Source organism: Chenopodium album, chromosome 14 (genome assembly GCF_948465745.1).
Source record: "Chenopodium album chromosome 14, dcCheAlbu1.1, whole genome shotgun sequence".
NCBI lineage: Eukaryota > Viridiplantae > Streptophyta > Magnoliopsida > Caryophyllales > Amaranthaceae > Chenopodium > Chenopodium album.
This window is the reverse complement of record NC_137847.1, coordinates 49494552-49515389: the sequence shown is the minus strand read 5'-3', so window position 1 is coordinate 49515389 and position 20838 is coordinate 49494552. Positions and strand designations below refer to the sequence as shown.

General features: G+C 32.1%; 1 protein-coding gene, 2 non-coding genes and 2 pseudogenes across 4 annotated transcripts; 4 read left to right on the top strand and 1 right to left on the bottom strand.

The window, feature by feature from the left end:
- Positions 1–497: 497 nt before the first annotated feature.
- LOC145579446 (RNA polymerase II C-terminal domain phosphatase-like 4) lies at positions 498–5713 on the top strand (annotated as a pseudogene). Its single transcript, XR_014099145.1, has 6 exons — positions 498–566; positions 2820–2955; positions 3390–3570; positions 4121–4410; positions 4758–4945; positions 5225–5713. The product of XR_014099145.1 is annotated as an RNA polymerase II C-terminal domain phosphatase-like 4 (transcript).
- A 214-nt stretch (positions 5714–5927) lies between these two features.
- TRNAQ-CUG (transfer RNA glutamine (anticodon CUG)) lies at positions 5928–5999 on the top strand. Its single transcript has one exon. It is a non-coding gene; the product is annotated as a tRNA-Gln (tRNA).
- Positions 6000–7205: 1206 nt separating this feature from the next.
- TRNAQ-CUG (transfer RNA glutamine (anticodon CUG)) lies at positions 7206–7277 on the top strand. Its single transcript has one exon. It is a non-coding gene; the product is annotated as a tRNA-Gln (tRNA).
- Positions 7278–7688: 411 nt separating this feature from the next.
- LOC145579445 (caffeoylshikimate esterase pseudogene) lies at positions 7689–8942 on the bottom strand (annotated as a pseudogene).
- A 3195-nt stretch (positions 8943–12137) lies between these two features.
- Positions 12138–13595, top strand: LOC145578239 (uncharacterized). The gene has a single exon (XM_081635595.1). The coding sequence runs from the start codon at positions 12138–12140 to the stop codon at positions 13593–13595; it is 1458 nt and encodes a 485-aa protein (XP_081491721.1).
- The last annotated feature ends 7243 nt before the right edge of the window (positions 13596–20838 follow it).

Here is a 20838-nt window from a genome sequence, read left to right as displayed (position 1 = left end):
ATTCCTTATAAAAGGAGGAAGCATTATTATGAAATCTAAAAAAACTTTAAACAAATAAGGATTAGGGCTTTTTACAGGTTTATAACCGATGGAAGCCCCTTCAAAATTCAACAATGGAGGCTAGGTTTTGGAGAGACGAAGGAGGAGAGTGGAGATTTTTTTTTAGCTTGATTATTTGATATAAGCTATTTTAATCCTAATTAAAATAAGATATCATTTGAATTTCGATTTAAATCAAAACTACCAAAATTGAATATGGATAGGATTTAGGAAAAATTCAAACCGGATTGACCCAATTATTCAAAATTGAATTTTAAATTCAAATCAGATAAAAGTTTGACCCAAATTTAAACTTAACACCGAATAGACACTCCTAATTACACGTCGTGATATATGATATGTTTTCTCCATTTTGCCCCTTGCATGTTTCCGGATGATTCACGTTTATAAATTACGGTCAAGCCGAATTCTTGTTTTCTACATGAACAAACCAAACCTCCTCTTCTTGAGTGTGTTCTCTTTTGTTTCTCTGAGATGGCTCTCCAAATTCAACCTGAACCTCTCAGGTATAATTGGATTTCGCTTATACTTTAATCCAAATTATTGATATTAATTTTGATTCTTTATTGATACAAATAATTCCATGTTCTTGATTTCGGAAACCCTAGTTCTGTCCCCTTCTAATGTTTTTTTTTTTCTTTCTTGATCATAGTTTTGAATTATGAAATTTTCAATAATGTATCTCAATTGGAACTGATATAAGTAGAAATTGAACCAGTAAAGCTTGATTTTTTATGCAATTAAACCATTACGATGAAGAAAAATTATTTCCCTAGTTTGATTTCAGAGTATAGATGGAATGAAAATGGGAAGATTGAAATGTAGCTTTTATTTGTACTTGGATTTTCAAGAACTAGACTTATTAATTTATAAGGTTTTGGCAAATGATCTTCAAATGTATGCATTGATGAATAAGTTTCTTGTTTATGGTGTTAGGAATCTTAGAATGACCGCCTTTTTAAGTGAAAAAAGATCAATAAGTATGAGTTGTGTAAAAGGTAGTTCTTCATGTAACAATTTTTAGCATAATTAGTGTACATATAACCCATTAGAATCGAATCGGGACATTTTTTTTTCTTATGAATATCGTAATGTAGTATACTTATGTACTTACACTTTGGCCTTGTTTGGCAATTGGCTGTTGGCTGTTGGCTGCTGGCTGTTTAACTTGGCTTGTTTGACTAGCTGTTAGTATTGGCTGTTTGACTATTTATTGTATGTAAACATGTTTGGTAAAATCACTTGTTAGATATTGGCTGTAACTATGCAAAACAACCTTAAAGGGCATTATTATGTATTCTTATACATTTATTATCAGTATTATTAATTATTAATTACTAATACAAAATATTAACTACTAATTTATAATTACTTATTATTAATTATAAACTACTAGTTATTAAGTACTAATTACTAATTATTAAGCACTTAATATTAATTACATATTACTAACAATTGTTAATTACTAGTTATTAATAATTAAGTACTAATAATTACTAATTACGGAGTACTAACTATTAATTTTTAAGTACTTATAACTACTAATTTACTAATTATTAAATAATAATTATTAATTATTAATTACTAATAATAGATTATTAATTACTAATTATAAATTATTAATTAATAATTTTTTATTACTAATTACTAATTATAAATTATTAATTAATAAGTATTGATTATGAATTACTAATTATAAATTATTAACTATTGATTATTGATTATTAATTACTATTTATAAATTATTAATTACTAATTATTAATTACTGATTACTTATTATTAATTAATAATTACTAATTATTAATTATTAATAATTAATTATTAATTACTGATTATTAATTATTAATTATAGATTAATAATTATTAATTATTAATTACTGATTATTAATTATCAATTATCAATTACTAATTACAAATTAATAATTAATTATTAATTAATTACCAATTATTAATTACTAATTATTGATTGATAATTATTAATTATTAATTATTAATTACTAATTATTGATTGATAATTATTGATTGATAATTATTAATTACTAATTATTAATTAATAATTATTAATTAATAATTATTAATTAATAATTATTATTAATTATTAATTATTAATTATTAATTATTAATTATTAATTATTAATTATTAATTATTAATTATTAATTATTAATTATTAATTATTAATTATTAATTATTAATTATTAATTATTAATTATTAATTATTAATTATTAATTATTAATTAATAATTATTAATTAATAATTATTAATTATTAATTATTAATTATTAATTATTAATTATTAATTATTAATTATTAATTATTAATTATTAATTATTAATTATTAATTATTAATTATTAATTATTAATTATTAATTATTAATTATTAATTATTAATTATTAATTATTAATTATTAATTATTAATTATTAATTATTAATTATTAATTATTAATTATTAATTATTAATTATTAATTATTAATTATTAATTATTAATTATTAATTATTAATTATTAATTATTAATTAGATAAAAAGTAATTTGTTTAATGAAAAGCCAAAAGCCAAAACCAAAAAGCTAGTAACACTAGCTTTTTGTTTTTGGCGGAAAAGCCGGCTTTTTCACCTAGCTGAAAAGCCATTTACCAAACAAGTATTTTGGTTGTTTGACCAAAAGAAAAAGCCAAAAGCCAACCAAAAAGCCAACTAAAAGCCAATTACGAAACAAGGCCTTTGTACATGTCAATTATGGAGTGCTTTTGTTGGAAGGATCAAGCAATGCAAGGTGGCCGAGGAGCCAAGTTCGTGTGCACATCCTGGTTTTTTTAAGGATATGTGCATAGAATGTGGGAAATTGGTTGGTGATGGATATGGAGATAGTACTCCGTTTAGATATATTCATAAGGTATGTGTAGGTTAGCTTCTTTTATTAGTTATCATGTGCTAATTTCGGCTTGTAATATGCTCAGTATGCTTTATGTCATTAATTAAACTCAATTGTGCTCAAACTCTTCTTGTTTAGCTCAATAAAAGATTGAAGTATAGAACTAGACTGAAGCTTATTAGTCATCGAGTTGTCAACGTCGAGGATTTTACAACTATTTGCTGCATAACTGGCTAACTTGTTTCTTCAAATCACCCGTGGTTGATTGAGACTTGAGAGTGGGCGGAAGGGGTCTGCATCTCGTGATAGTTTTTAACTGTCACTGTTGTGTTATTCAATTGATAATTTGCTATATCTTCATTGTGATGTTAGTGCATTTGCAAAGCTTGTTCAGTCAAGTTCTCTTTTCGAAGGACTGATAAGATTTTGGTATAATTTCCAATTGCAATTTGCAGGATTTGAGGCTTGGCAGCAGAGAAATTTCTCGATTACGTAATGCTGAAGCAGGAAATGTCCTACGTCAGAAAAAATTGTTCCTGGTTCTCGATTTGGACCAGACATTGCTGCATACAGCTATTATCGATTCTCTCAGTCCGGAAGAGGCATATCTAATGAATCAAACATGCTCCTTTAAAGGTTGTTCTGTTTAAATTCCTACATGATTAATTATCTGCTTTGCTGCTTCTGATTAATTTTTTAAACTTAATTTTGTGAACAATTTTCATCGTATATCACTCTATCATTTAGACTATATTGGTTATGGAATAAAATGATACAGTACAACTTGACTTTGTGTTTCTATATCATTTGAACTTAAAGTTCTACGGTTTACAATGTCATAAAATTTATTTTTGGTAGAAATTTGAAGCCATTCTAATTTTAACGATGAGTTAATTGATCTTGGGTTTTGCTTGACACCACTCTCATCAAATTGCTGTTTCTCTAATTTTTCTCGTCTGTTTGTCTCATCCATAGCAAGTGTACTTTAATTCTTTTATACTTTATGAATTATGATTGAGTTTGTCATCTGGTGTTTAAGCCAAAGGTGTAAAATTAGTGGAGTCCAGATTTATCCTAGTTTGTATTGCTTTATGTTTTAAGTATGTACTAAGCTCTCCCGACTCTTAACCATCAGGGTTTTGTATACTTTCTATTCTTCCTTGCTCTAATATTTAACAATGAACAGATACTTCAAGTGGAAGCTTATTTCAATTTGATACGAGGCCTATGATAACCAAGTTGAGGCCTTTTGTCCGTGAATTTCTGCAAGAAGCAAGCAAGATGTTTGAGATGTACATTTACACCATGGGAGAGCCAGCTTATGGTCGCGAAATGGCAAAGCTTCTTGATCCCAGAAATCTCTATTTTGATTCAAAAGTTATCTCCGGAGCCGATTGCACAAACAGAAACCTGAAAGGACTAGACATGGTACTGGGGTTTGAGAGTGCTGTTCTGATACTTGATGACACAGAATCTGTAAGTAAATTCTCTGGTGATTAGAAACTGGATTCTTTGCTGATTTATTCTGAGATTTTTTTTACTCAATCAGTAACTGATGCTATTATGCATATCTTTTGCCTATTCCTTTTTAAGTTTATAAATTATGACAGTATATGACTTCACAAATTATATTCCATGTTGATGGACAGATGAGCAATGATTACAGTTTTTCCTCAATGTATAACTTCTATTGCACTAAGATTTCTTGACAATGGAGTTTTTCCTGATATTGTATTTACATCTACTAAATCCTTCCATTTCATTGAGAGAATCTACTACTAAATTCTGAAGTTGGATATGTCTGCAATTTTGTATCATTCTAGGTCTGGGAGAGGCACAAGGACAATTTGATATTGATGGAAAGATACCACTTCTTTTCATATACTTGTCGTCAATTAGGCAACAATGCAAGTCTCTTGCTGAGTTAAAGCTTGATGAGAACAAGTCAGATGGAGCACTTGCAGCAATTCTGAGAGTCCTTAAGAGTATATACTACAAGTTCTTTGATCCTGTTAGTTAATTCCCAATCTTTACTTCAGAAAATGTATAAATAACTAACATGGGTATTGCAGTCGTTTTAAATGCTGTTATTCACCTCAATGTTAGATATCTAGCCTGACTCTTTACTTCATGGCTACTATACTAGTACCTTGTTTGTTCTGCTTTCGTATTGACTCGTGCTCTCCTGGTAGGAGCATGGAGATGACTATGCTTCCAGAGATGTGAGGGAGGTTAGGTCCTGCTATCTTTGCACTTGTATCATACTAATTGTATCAAATTGGTCATGCAGTTACTGAGAATAGTTCGGAAGGAAGTCCTCAAAGATTGCAAGATAGTGTTCAGCTGGGTGCTTAAGAAAAAAACGCAAGCTGCTGACCAGCCATTATGGAGGATGGCAGAACAGTTAGGAGCTACATGCTCAACTGAACTGGACTCCAGCGTAACACATGTTGTGTCAAAAGATGCCACAGCAGAGAAGTCTCGTAGGGCAGTTGAAGAGGGAAAGTTTCTAGTTAATCCTCGGTGGATTGAAGCTGCCAACTTTTTGTGGAAAAGGCAATCAGAAGACCAGTTCCCAGTAGTAGCATCAACAGCAGCTTGATATGAAGCTCGTCGAGGTGGGATTTGGGGAGGTTCAAATGTACGCAACCTTGTTTTGAAAATCAGTTAAACAACTAGCTTGTGTGATTCTAGCCGATGCTATGGGAATTGATATATTAATGATTTTTGTATCAGCTGGTTGGTGCCTAAATTGTGAAGATTTATTTGAGAGAATAAAGGACTAATTGCATATATTTTCTCCTCACCTAGTTATATACAAAAGTATATATATATTTTTTCAGTAGTTTAAATTTTTTTTATTTAAAAAGTATAAAAACGATAATATTGTGAATTAGTAGCTTCCTATCATAAAGTTACAAAGATGCTTGTAATATAAAGTTGGTCATTCAGAAAAGTAAGTTTTTGATATTTTAAATCAGTCATAATATTCTGGTCCTATGGTCTAGTGGTCAGGATATTGGACTCTGAATCCAGTAACCCGAGTTCAAATCTCGGTAGGACCTTTTTTTTTCACTATTTGATTTTTTTCGTTTGGCCTTGATGTAAGGCGTCTAATGCTTCTTCTGCTACATCCTGCACAATTGTTGAGCTTACATCCAATTATTTAATAGAGGAAGTTCGCATTAGATTAGCTAAGTTCAAATCAAGTTTAGATGTGTTAAGGTTTTTTTTTTTTTCGACATAGAGATGTGTTAAATTCAATGAAATACATGAAATTTGTCTTTTTTTTTAAAAAAAAAAAAAAAAGAAAAGAAATTTAGATGAGTATAATTTATGGCCAATAAGGATGAGTTGGTTTAAGTATGAAGGTAATACCACAATGCGTTTAAAGAAGTTAAATTTAAGGGCAAAGGTTAAGAATTTATGATAAGTTAATATAATAATATTACATTCTAATTAGTTTAATTCAAATTAATTACCGAATTATCAAAATTATATCCATAAGAGATACCGCCATAACCTAGCTAGGCATACTTTGTGTCTTTGTATATCATTACAATAATTTAAGATGAATAATCATGTGCAATTATAAGTCCATACCAAATAAGATAACACCTCAACTTAAGTACCTAACTATGCATAGTTGCATACGTTTTGTACTGCTAACATACTCGTCTTTTTGATAGTTTTTTGTATCATTATTATTTTTTGTTGCACATGTAAGAAAAACATGTGAGATGTTAAATTTATAATCAATGTACTTTGTTCTAAATCTAATTTTAAAGAATTTTTTTTTTCTTTTTTTTTTTTTTTTTTTTTTTTTTGACAAAGAGAACAATATAAATAAAGAGCAAATTACAACGTAGAGCTAATAAGCAATAAAAAACAAACCTAAATAAAACACAAACATCAAACGAAAACCCTTGTGTAACGTGGTTGAGGTAACCTGTCCAAACAATCCTAAAGACAGGGTATCGCCACTTTGGAGTTGAAGAGGAACGAAGTGAATGATTAAAGCAGAGAAGCCTTGTAACATACCAAATACCTTGGAGCCTAGATAGCCATACGGACCTAACCAAACCTTTTCCTGGACTGCCAAATGAACCAAAACCCTCAAGGACAGTTGACATGCTAAAGTACATACTAAAAATGTCATACTTAAGTATCAAGGGACATGGGTGAATGAATATGGTGTATATACTAGGGAAAAAGCATTAGTTAGTTGACGAAATAATTAAATAATTTGCTTTGTTAATTCTAAGTAATCCGGTCCTATGGTCTAGCGGTTAGGACATTGGACTCTGAATCCAGTAACCCGAGTTCAAATCTCGGTAGGACCTTTTTTATGTATTAATTTTTTATTTTTTTTATTTTTTTATTTTTTTTTAATACATGTTTTACATACTGCAGAATAAAAATTATCTGTCAATTGTCAACAGCAAAAATCAGCAATCTTTACTCTAACTGAATCAACTACATTACTCGATACTTTCCTTGCATTCAAGATATTCGATTCAAGTCTGTTTTTCTATTACAAAGTACTCGTACATTAATACGGAGTATGGTCATTTGACAAATCATTTCGGACCATACATACATACATGTGTTAATACGACTCACACGAGTACGTAAGTAACATAATGCCCAAGCTCTAGTCTAGTAATATACATGAAACTAATACTGTATGTCATAGCCTATAATGCCCAGCAGACAAAAATAATCAGGAAACATGTTAATATGAGATTCAAAAAATTGCATAAATCATTCCAAATTCTTTCTTTAATCCATCATCAAAGTTAACACAAATTACACTGTAGCTCAATTTCAATGCATCTACAATTCAATTTTGCTACATTCACAAATCAATTTAAAACACAATGTTCTAATAACTTAAACCTCATCAATCTTCCCTTTTACATCTATCATTCAACCAACACAATATATCATTCCTAACAATCTCCACATTTTCATCAGTCTCCCCAAACAACATAGAATGCACCATTCCTTCATAAATCTTGATCGTCTTATCCTCACTCGCGGCCGCCTCGTAAAGAGCCCGGCTCACATCAGGATCAGTCACAACATCAGCCTCTCCATGTAGCACAGTAAAAGACTAAAAGGTATTGTAACATCTTTCAATTTTTGACTCAAATAATCAGTAACCCTTAATAATTCAATAACAGTCCCTAATCTCGGCTTCCCATTATACCTTAAAGGGTTCATCAGAGCAATTTCTTTCTTCTCAGGAACTTTGACAGACTTATGTAACAAATCAGGTGAAGGTACAATTGCCAAAGTTGGTACAAATTTACCAATAAATGTCAGAATTTCAGGAATTGGCCATCTGGGTCTGACATTATCAGAGATTTTACACATGGGTGCGATCAGAACAGCGCCACTGAAACCCATGTCAGGGTACATGATACTGAGCAATAAGCAAATCGCCCCGCCCATCGATTCTCCAAAGAGAAAGGCGGGCAGATTACGCATCGAACGGGTTTCCAACACAGACTCAAAAAAAGAGGTACAACAACTAATGACCAAATTGATGTCAGGAACATAGGCTTTAAGGCCATCAGATTTACCATGACCAGGTAAATCAAGGGCAAAACAGGAAAACCCATTTTGAGCAAGGAAAATAGGGGTGGATTGGAAGGTCCAGCTGATGTCATTGCCATAGCCATGGACCATACAGATGATGCCACGTGGAGGAGAGAGAGAAAGTGGGTGCCATGATCTGGTGAAGAGGGTTAGACCAGATGGTGTGGTGAAGTAAGATTGGGTTGATTTGATGCCTTGTTGAGTGTAGTAGTCTTCTTCTGGGGTTGTGCCCCAGAAATGGGGAAGTGGGTTTTTGGGTTGGATCTGTTCTTCTTTCATTGCTATTGATGAAAAATTGAAAGGTATGAAAGAAAGATTCAAGGGTTTTTTTTTGCAACTTTTTTTTATTTTTTTTTCCCTTATTATTTTGTGGGTGGAATTGGAGGTTTGGATGGTTGGTTGAATTTTAGTTTTGGTTTATCGATGATGGTGTTCGTATTGTTGGGGTGTATTGGAGAATGTGGACCAAAAGTTTTGTTGACAATTTTCATGAATACTTTTTTTGAGAGAATAAATACTTTACTCCATGTTTGGCACTCCCTTTGTAAATTAGTGCATCAACTGCTTCATTTGTCTGTTTGATTAAGGGCCTGTTCATATTTACTGAACTGAGCTGAACTGAACTGATTGGAACTGAACTGAACTGATTGGAACTGAACTGAACTGAACTGATTGAAACTGAACTGAACTGAACTGATTGGAACTGAACTGAACTGAACTGAATTGAGCTGAAATGAATATTTTATGTGAGAGGGAAATTAAGAGCTGAACTGAACTGAACTGATTGGAACTGAACTGAACTGAAATTAAGTAAATGTGAACAGGCCCTAAATGGTACTTTCTTTGTTTAAGAATAATTGACATACTTTAAAAAAAAATTTGAATGAGAATTATAAAGTGAATTGTATAACGTAAATTTAATGAATTCATTATATGTTGTGAGACAATGGGCATAAACTGATATGAATATAGAATAACAAGTGGGTAGTGGGATAAAGATGCTTCTTCTAGTCATGGACTAATGGTAGATTGATAGGTCATTTCAAATAAGAAAACATGTCTATTATATTGAAGCTGTCGAAAAAAAAGTGCATAAATATAAAAAAAAAAAAAAAAAAATAGAGCCACTAATTGCTTGAGAAAAGTGGTGTATTTTATCTCCATTTTATTTAGAAGCTAGAAAACTACTAATAGTATGGAGTAGTATATGTGGTTAGCTTAGGCTTGACAATTGGGTAGTTTGGAGCATGTCATTTCGTGTTAACTATTTGATGAGATTTGGATCGAGTCAATTTGAGAATGTTTAGGTTAATATATATTTGGGTTGGGTTGGGTTGGGTTGGGTTTCGGGTTAAGGCTTCGAGTCATGTTCGGATCAAGTCAATTTAAATCGGTTTGAGTTTCAAGTCAAGACAGAAGATCAAGTTCAGATCGAGTCATTTCGGGTTGGGTTTAACTTCGCTCTTATTCTTCGTTTATTTAGCTTTTTTAATCTTGTGGCAGCGAGGATCTCAAATCTTGTAGTATGTCTAGAAGCTGTTGGTTTTCAACTTTTCACCAAGCTGTTATAACTCAATGGAGAAGAGGTGAGGAAAAAGAGAAATACTCCAAATACATAATTTTCATATATAAAATCGGCCTAGTTTGTTTTGAGTTATTTTTTATTTAGGTTTGTTTGAATCAATTAATCTGTGATAGAGTATATAACACATTTTTGGACTTCAACTATCATCTTAATCTTTTGATTGAGTTGGTACACTAACATAGTATCAAGAGCCAACGTGACACAAATGTCACAAGTTCGAATCTCGTCCACCCCAAACAATTTCCATTCGGGTGAGATTGAGTAATGAGTATCAAGAATATTTGGAATAATTAATTGGGACGGTTCGATTTAAGTCACTTCCTATTTCGGATTGAGTTCCGGGCCCTTGTAATGTTCAACTTTGGCCTCCATAATATGGAGTATGATACAATGAATATTCGGTAATTGCCATGTGCCTAAGATTAACGGTGATCCATTAAGGCCCAGCCCCCTAAAGTAACTTTCTTTTTCTTCTTTTTCTTCCTCTGACTTTAATTTGCGGATAATTAAATTAATACAAGTAGTTATTTATAAGATTATTGGATCTTGTTTAATTTACACCTTCCACTATGTATGTATCTTTGAGAATAGATGAATCTAAAATATAATTTCAACGTGATGATTGGTTTCTGCAGGCGCAATTAAGCTTAGTTATCAAGTTTGCAACCCTTAAAATCTAAATTGAGAGTCCAATGGCTCAACAATATCCCATTTTATCGTAATAATAAGGAATATAAATACGTAGACAATGTTTACTTCTTCTTATCTTTTCGAAAAAAAAAAAAAAAAAAATTAAAATTAAAATGATGCAAGTACTAACAAAGTGTTGACTCAATTAATAATGTTCTTACCTCAAACCCTTTGAATCGTACCAAATAAAGGTACTTGAAGGTAGAGATTTCCTTACTCTTTATACTCAAGTGTTTAACCCGCAAATAATGAATCAAAAAAATTGTAAGGGTTGAGGTCTAGTCATGATTCTTCTTGACAATTAAAAAAAAGTAAATTAAATTGAAGCTTGATGATGTCACTGGTCCTTAATTGGCGACAAAATTATGGGTTAGTAGATTAGTGACTTGACCTTAATCCATTTAAGCTAAGGAAGACACGAGCATTGGTTGGCCAATAATCAATATCATCCTATTCACACGTGCTATTTAGTGGACATAAACAAAGCTAGTTTTACACTTTTACGACTTATGCACGATTGGTACCTTCTCTATTTTGGTCACTTCTGGCAAAGTTTACGGCTTTGGCCCTGCGTTAGCATACTTTTAAGGGTTTCTAAAGGGTGCAAATTTGATGACAAAGTTTTAATGTACACGTGTGGAACATCTATTCATGAACAATACCGATTAAACTCTGGCTTTTGTCTAGTACGACTTCTTCCGTCTCCTAATTAAACTCTCATTTTTTCTAAAATTATTTATCATTAATTAAATTTAATTTGTTTTTTGATACTATCACAATCAATAGTACAAATGGAATTTTTATTAGAGGAACGGCTGGAATATTTCAATTACTTCCTCCGCCACGCATTATGTGCAACAAAGTTGCTTGCACAAACTCCAAGAAGAAATTTGTTAAGTGTAAATTAGTTTATGAGAGAGAAAACAAGCCCATGTGATTAAGGAAATGAAATGCATGTGGGACCGTTACTTTTGGAGCAAAAACCTGAACAGCTTTATAAATAAAGGGAGGGAACTTTAAATTTTCAGAATTTTTAAAATTTCAGCCAAATTTAAAGTTTGGCTCCACCAGCCATATTAAGTACCAAAAGAGCACTATAAATACACTACTACAGTCAAGGAGTTTCCCTCTCTCTTCATAAATTACAACCACCATAAATACACTACCAAGTTAGCATTAAATACAATCAGTTTACAAAAATACAAAATCAGCATTATAATCATGGTTTAGTGGGTGGTCAAAGCAGCATCATTTGAAGGGTCAATCTTCAGCACGTACTTAGCTTCTTTAGTTCATCAACTGCAAAAAAAAAAAAGACTAAAAAATGGAAGAAGAAGATTTTGATCAGTTTTATGGGTTGGATCAATTATTGATGGAAGAAGTGGGATTACAACATCAAGATAACAACACACATGCACAAAATGTGGCACAAGTAAGTAGCAGAAAACAGCTAACACTAAATGGAAAAAGAAGTATTGTTGATGACATTTTATCAACACTACAAGATGATAATTTACCAAGAGGTGCACAAACCAAATTAGCAAGAAAACATGGTGTTCACAGAAGCACAATCAGCAGAGTTTATGCAGATGTAAAGAAACAAAAAGAGAAGGGTGAGCTGATAGATGTCAGAACCAAAAAATTGGGCAAAACAGGTCCTAAACCAAGGGAGTTCTCTGATGAATGGCTGCAATCAGTTCCACTGAGGCTAAGAACAACAGAAAGAAAATATGCAGCAGCCTTAAAAGTATCCCATGTCACCATTCATAGGCTGAAAAAAAGAGGGAAACTCAGAGTGCACACTAGCACCAACCATCCAGCTTTAAGTGATAACCATAAGGTGGCAAGGCTGCAATGGGTATTAAGCCATCTCACCCCTGCTACACCAACTGAAAATGCAACATTTGAGGACATGCATCATGTCATCCACATAGATGAAAAGTGGTTTTATTTGAGCCCGGAAACAAGGAGGTTCTACTTGTTACCAAAAGAAGAAGACCCACACAGATTTCAACAATCCAAAAGGTTTAAGATTAAGGTCATGTTTATGGCAGTCATTGGACACCCAATTCGTGACAGAAATGGTGTTGTCATTCATGATGGAAAATATGGGATTTTCCCATTTGTGGTGAAGGAACCAGCCAAGAAATCAAGCAAGAATAGGCAAGCAGGGACTCTTGTCACAAAAGCAATGCAAAATGTGAATAAAGATGCAATCAGAGAAATGCTCCTCAACAAAGTCATACCAGCCATCATTTCAAAGTGGCCCTCATGCATGGATAAAAATATATGCATACAATGGGACAATGCAAGGCCACACAAAATCCCCCAAGATGAGGAGTTTATGGCAGCAACAACACAACAAGGGTTCAACATCACAATGCAGTACCAACCCCCTCAATCCCCTGATCTTAATGTTTTAGATTTGGGTCTTTTCAACACAATCCAATCAATTCAATATGAACATTTTCCAACCAATGTGGATGAGTTAATTGAGAAAGTTGAAGAGGCATTTGCTACATTTGATGCTAATGCAAACAAATACATTTGGCTGTCATTGCAAAGCTGTATGACTGAAATTTTGAAGAAAGATGGTGGGAACAATTACATATTGCAGCATATGAAGAAAAGAGTATTGGACAGACAAGGCATTCTTCCAGAGAGGTTGGAAGTACCATATGAATTGGTTCAATCTGCTGTGAAGTACCTGAATGATAGGTTCAGGCCTGCACATCAACAACCACCAGTTAATGATCATGAAATGGAAGTTGATGCAGATTAGGAAATTTCAGTGTGTGTAAAGTGCAAAGTAAGTTTTTAGATTTAGGGCCTACAATCAGACTGCCACACATAACCATATGTAAGGGACTCAAACACACTTGTGGTTATGTGTAACTTTTGAGTAGTTTTTTTTTTTTTTTTTTTTTTTGTCCTTTTTCTCTTTTATGTGTCAATGTATTTCATGTCAGGCAGTTAGAATAGGTCCCTTTTGTAAGGCAACTATGGTGTATCACTTGAAAAGAATGAATCATTCAATGAAAAACTTTTGAGTTGCTAATGTTATTGCATTGTGTGTTTCAAATAAGGGTTCAAAACCTATGGTTTAAAAAATTCCATCAGATGGTTTACACTTTAAGCACCACATACAAACCAAATATGGTTACCTCAACACCAATGTCATACAACATAGGTGGAGCAAATCCATAATGCAATATGTTGATCATGTGAGTCCCTTCATCATATGGACCACACAATGCACACCTAAATGAAATGAGGGGGACTCTATACATAGGATCCAAAAAGACTCCAATTCAGTGGAACATGATGCACACATAGTGATCTCTCAATAGTGATCATTGAGATCACAACCCAAAAAAAACATAAAGTCATCATTCACCCATCAGCAAACCCTTCAAACAACTAGGGACTCAAAACGCAACCACAGGCAGTAGGGTACTCACAACACCATCAACAGGATACCAATAACATTAGCAACAGGATACCAAAAAAAATAAACAAGGTACCAACAAAATCAGCCAACTACTTGCAAAACAATCATGCCAAACGCAAGTAAGAAAATTCTAGGTGACTTCAAAGACAATCTGACAAAGAGCACTTCACACCCCACATCATATAAAACATACACTCCTTAATAAGTTCCAGCAATGGATATTTCAACCAATTAACACCAACACAAACCAATTTCAGCAATTATATGCGCTGCACATTAAAATAAAAAGAAGATTAAGGTTAAGAAACCGTTACGCTGCACGCAATCAGTTGGAGGGATGAAATTTGCGGTCCAGATCTTTTACAAATCCAAGGAGACAAGGATCAAATTTCTCCTCATCAACGACAATCCCAGATCGGACCCTCTTGGACCCGAGTTTGGCCTCTTCAGAAGGGAAAATCATCTTGGGGGGAGGGTCGGACAATTTGAAGCCGTACAACTCTTCTTCCTCCGGGGTTTCATCTGGTTTTTCAGCCACCGTTGAAGTTTCATCTTCTTCAACTAGTTTCGCCCCTTTTCCCCTTAATCTCCTCATCACATCAGAAGAAACCCTTTTCAATTTTTTAGGCTTAGGTTTTGGCCTAGGCAAAGTCTTCATCCAAGCACAGTACTCAGCATCGGTCATATCATCCACACCATTTTCGTCGTCCTCAATTGATTTAAGGACCGTACTAAGAGCCTCGAAAGATTTCTCGGATAACACCTTCTTAGCTTCCTCAGATTTGTAAAAACGCTTGGGTGAAGAAGATTTACCCTCCAATGACTTCAAAAGTTTCGCTAGGACCTTCGTTTCATGGTCGTCCTCACTTTCGAAAAAGGCATCGTACATAGGGGTAAGATCTGCCATTTTTAGGGACTCAATTTCATATCTGAGTAGAACAGGGAAGAACGAGTTATGTATTTAAAGAGTGAGAAAGGAAAATGAAAGAGTTTGAAAGAAAATTGAAGAGTGAGAAACGAAATGGGTGGAGAAGATGAACAGTTGAAGCAAATCGCTGAGAAGAGGGAGAAAGAAGGGTTTCTGGAATTTTGGGGAAAACTTAGGGTTTGTGGAATGTGGGATGCAAATGGGTTTTGACGGTTGAATTCGATTTTGTTAGGTGGGGATGAATTAATTTTGGTGGGAATGATTAAGTATAATAAGTTATGTTATAATTTAAGTAAATCTAATTATGAAAATTGATTGTATTTAGTGAGAGTAAAGTGAGGGCAGAAATGTAATTTCACTAAAAAAAACTTACTCAAAAAGGAAATTTATCATTTTGTTGCACATAATGTGAAACAACCGTTTTTGGTAATTGTTGCACATAATGCGTGGCGGAGGAAGTACTTATCTTGTTGCAAACACTCATCACTAGTCAAATATTAGTGATAAAGATTGCATCTCATAAGAGTCATAACCATGCATTGATTATTACAGAGACTACATAATACTCGTTACTTTTCTTAGTTTGCTCTTAGGAGGCTTTTGCATTGGTATACTAATTTTAGATGTAGGAAACGGATTCAATTAAGTGTTTTCATTTCTAATTGTTTTGTATGGGTTAAAAATAACAAATACCCTTTCTGGAGGGTAACAAAATCCTCCAATTTGTTACTCTTAACAAACTAGTGGAAACAAAATACGTTTCTTTACTCAGTCACAATTTACTCAAATTGTTTCCATTTCAATAGGATACCAAACAAATTATAAAGGTAACATTTATCATTACTCTTTCCCCAACTTATTTAAATCCTTTCCGTTTAATTTACAATGTTTATACCAAACACCCCCCTCAATGTCTTATTAAGATTTGAGTCTTTCGACAATAGAGGGGATTGTGTTTTGATGTTTGATCATGAAAACGAGAACATTTGACCTTAATACTTTTTGTTTTGACAATATAGCAGAAGGTGTTGGGGACTAAGCATGCTACCATACTGGGCTACAGTGTGCGGTGGTTTGAATATATAATAATGGGCGGTGTCAAATGGGCCTTCTTTGAACATTGACCCATGTCACTCATCTATTCAAAACTTGATCATATCATATACTTAAACTACCTTCGTTTTTTTTTAGTTGACACCATTTGACTTTTATACTATTCACAAACTACACTTTGACTAGTATTTATGATTTATAGTTACATACGACAAAACATAGTTAAGTGGGATCTTATTTGAATCGTTTCAATGTATATTTAATTAATATCCACTTTTTATAATTTTAGTATGTCGAGAATTAGAGATATTAATCATTAAAATAGTGCGTTAGCAAGCGTGAAAAGAGAAAGGTGTCAACTAATTAAAAACCGAGGTAATACTTCGTATAAGAATTAATTACAGTAGATTAGATCTGGTAGCACTTTCAATATCTATTTCATTATTACTAAATTAAATATCTTTAATAACATATTAGTAATTAATTTAAGAATTACATATTTAAAAGGATATTTTGTGAAAAACTACCTTATAAAACACTTTTTTTTTGCGAGAAACTACCTAACAAAAAAACTGTTGTAAAAAACTAACTTTATAAAAGGGTAAATGTTGTACGAGACTACCATTGGTCGGAAAGTCACCGTTAGCTTTCATTTTCCGACGTTGACCACATCATGTGCCAATCACGTGACTTTTAATTGAAGGGAATTTTGATAAAAACTTAATATCAATGGTTGTTAGAAAAGCAAATGGGGTGAACATTTTGAGACTAAAATTTGGCCAAAAGGGACTATCAATAAGGAATGGAGGGAGTAGTTAGTTTCTCGAAAAAAAGTGTTTTATAAGGTAGTTTTTTTACAAAATGTCCTATTTAAAATTTATAATTGCGCACGAATCTAACAAGATCTCAATTAATAATTTATTTTGTCCCTTATCTATTAGTGTGAATGTATGTCCAAAATTTTGTAAGACTAGTAGATTAAATTAGAAAATTCAAATTAAACCAAACATTATTAAATCAGATCACAGCACTTGATTTAGAGTAAAGAAAACAAGTTACTTGTATCTATTTAAAGAATCTAGTCAATATACGAGTATTATCATGCATTTCATATTTTCATGTACAGTAACACTACAAATTCAAAGCCAAAGGTCAAAATTTTAATCAACCTCTATATCATGTACGTAGTAGTGTTACTATTGAAGCACTACATTATATGGTGTCTCATCATGTTAAAGTTATTTATGAAGATATAGTTTCAATTAACATGATCGGGTAGAAGCCTCATCAAACGAGTCATTCATATATGGTGTCTCATCATCAAATTAAAGTTATATATATATGAAGATATAGTTCAATTGACACGATTAGATAAAAACCTCATTAAACAAGTCATTTGAATTAATTATTACTCGTATTTTGACCATTGGACTATATTTGGCCAATTTGGGTTTATAATGAGTCATGCATGCATTTCAATCACAACCTCAATTTAGGTCAAATAATTAAGCTTAGGTATTATATGCATTATTTTCCCAATGAGTTAAGAGACATTTTTAATCCTTGGAAACCAAAAGTGGGATGAACCCAATCTTAAAGTCGGGCCAAATAAATTGAAAATTTTCCAAAATTTAACTAATTTAAGTATGACTTTTGACTTTTGCGGTAAAACCCATTTGCCAAATTTTTTTCCAAGAAAAGACAAAAGACAAATAAAAAATTAGTACTCCATATTATTAAATTAAAAAATTACAACTAATCAATGGTCGTAATTGATCTGACATGTACACTAATCAAAATATTGTCACCCAAACATGGATCAAAAATAAAATAAAAATGAACGTCATTTAAATTAGCAGATGACAAATGGTATTTTATAAGCATATATTCTCCATTATCCAGTATATATTGGAGAAGTTTGGTTCTTTGCATTAATCTAAAGTGATTTATTTATGGAATGGGCGTGAGCAAAGTTCATGCTTGAGTAAAAAGAAAAAAAAAAAAAACAGTAATTGAGTACTATTTTGATGCTTTGCATTAATTTAATAATTGTACTTTTTTGTTTGTTTGCTAAGAACGTCACTTCACTTTACTTTGTATTAATTAATGGAGAATTTCCCACTAATTTAATGGCGAAGAACTTAAAGGAAGAAAAAAGTGTATGTGCGTGGGTGATCTTGTCAATGTTGGCCAACACAAACGTTGTGAGTGAAATTCTTTGAATTGGATAAAATGAAATCATTTAAAGAATAATAAAATGCTCATCAATTAGAATTAATCTTTCACTTTTTTGATTTATAATCGGTAAGCATAATATATAACTCACTATTGAGTAACTCACATGATTTATGACTTTTTCATTCTATAAATTAGATCCTATCATCTACATTCGTGTCCAGAATAACTTACATGATCGATTTGATACAGTACAAACTTGTATGACAGTAATAGCTTTAATTCTATAAGTTTGGTACAAGAGTAATCATGATTATATGTTATAAATAAAGTATTTAAATACAAAAATTTAAGAGAGAAGTCGTCTTTCTCAAGCAAAACTCACCTTATTACAATGCATGAAAATTTTATGAATACTGATAGATCATATAACTCAATTTTGGGCTTTAACCTATATACCAGCATAAGAACCATTTGTATCAAATTTCCTCTATCCTAAGCATAGTGAAAGATCAAGAAAGTTTCAAATAGAGATGTTGCATAACATTATTAGTTAACAAATTCTCAACTTTTATAGTTTCATTCTATCATTTATTAGTCTTTTTGTCTAGTTACTTTTTTCACATGCATAACATAAACAATCTCTCCAAGTCTTAGCTAAAGTTCACTAACTCAACCAATTTTTTCTCTCTACTTTTTAAATTTTCTTAAAACAAGTAGTTCGAGATGAAGGACATTTAGTGATGATTGACATCCAATTCCATCCATTCAATGGTGTGATGATATCAATCTCAATATTTCATATATAGTACAACTTGTGCAAGGTTTAGATTCCGTGTCATTATTCAACAAACCAATTGGCCAATTATCTTTTTTGTCGCTTTTTCAATATAAAGATTTTAATACTATGATATATATCATAATTTATCAATCACTTGTAAGGTTCGCCACAAAAGAAACTAATTAATTTCTGTTATTCCATCATAAGATTCTATCTTATATATGACCTCTTTTCTTAGGGGACAGTGAAAGCAGTACGAAATTATATATGGTGAGAATATATACCTATATATTTTCTGTTATTGATTTGACTAGCATAAACTATAGCATCATTCAACTTACACAGGGAACTCAATCGATAATATTTTGTTCATGTACTAGCCAAAAAGAAAGATGAAATTGCTAATAGGATGGTCACGTACTTATATTTTGGCCCGATACATTTCGAAAAATACTTGACTAGTTTTTTTTTTTTTTTTAGTAAAATAAAATTTCTCGTCTATAAAAATTCTTCCTATATATATAAAAATAAGTGGAAGTATGACCACCACTAGTACACCACACAATTAAAATGTGCAAGTTGGCTACTTCTATCACCATTTGATTTTAGAAAGTAACACCTGGTAAGTGGTGGTACTCTTCTTTCATACTTGTATTATGTATCAGGTGCAATAATCCAATATGTTTTATTTCACAAATTGTTGTCGTGACACTTATTCGTTAGGCATTTCTACTACCTCTAAAAAGAGTAATAAAGTAACGACATACCAAAAACATACCTAAAGTTTATTGTTACATTCTCTAGGGTTAAGGGATTTCATCGAAACATTTTACAAAATAATATGTGCGTAAGGTGTAACATGGTTGCAAGGGTGCTCAATAAGGGAGTCACCAATATACGTAGTGTGCGTCATAATCATCCATTACTCGAACTCTAGAAGATTGATGTGTTCATGATCAAGACAAAGAGACAATCATAAAGCTAAGGAGCATTATGGTTTATTGATGGAGAAGCAATCATGAATTTGCTGAAATTTGGGTTAAAATGCATGTTGGTACAATTTAATAATGGTGAAAGACATAATTACCGAGCTAATTAACTTGGAGACTTATAAAATTCAGACTATAGCATTATACTTTAAAAATTATATAGGAAATATTTCCTCTGTTTTCTTTTACTTGCAACACAATCTTTAAGCACACGGCTTTAGGAGTTGATTAGTGAAGGTAACCAAATGATCTTTTTCAAAATAATTTTAACACTAGGATTAGAGAATAATTAGGTACCATGTGTAAAAATTAATTTGATCATTTACATTATATAATCTCGACCTTAAAATATGTGCCACAAGGCTGTGTTGCAAGTATAAAAAACCAAAGGAAGTAATCATTATGGGTTTATCCGAGTGGGTAAAACAATCCTATCACATGAGCTGAAGCAATTGTGAGTTTTCCGATGCTCTAGCACCATCAAGTCCCATATGTACAATATATTGTACGTCAGGTCATCTTGTTGTACCTTGTCAAGCTTTTGCTAATTAAAGGTGGTTTAGGCTCAACAGGCACAATAACGTGATGTTCCATACCTATAATGTTCTTGTGTCATATTGTGACTTTTTCACACTAGGTCGTGTGTCG

What these genes read in the sequence shown, in the direction of transcription:
- LOC145578239 (XM_081635595.1), top strand. Translation starts at nt 12,138, where the DNA reads ATGGAAGAAGAAGATTTTGATCAGTTTTATGGGTTGGATCAATTATTG.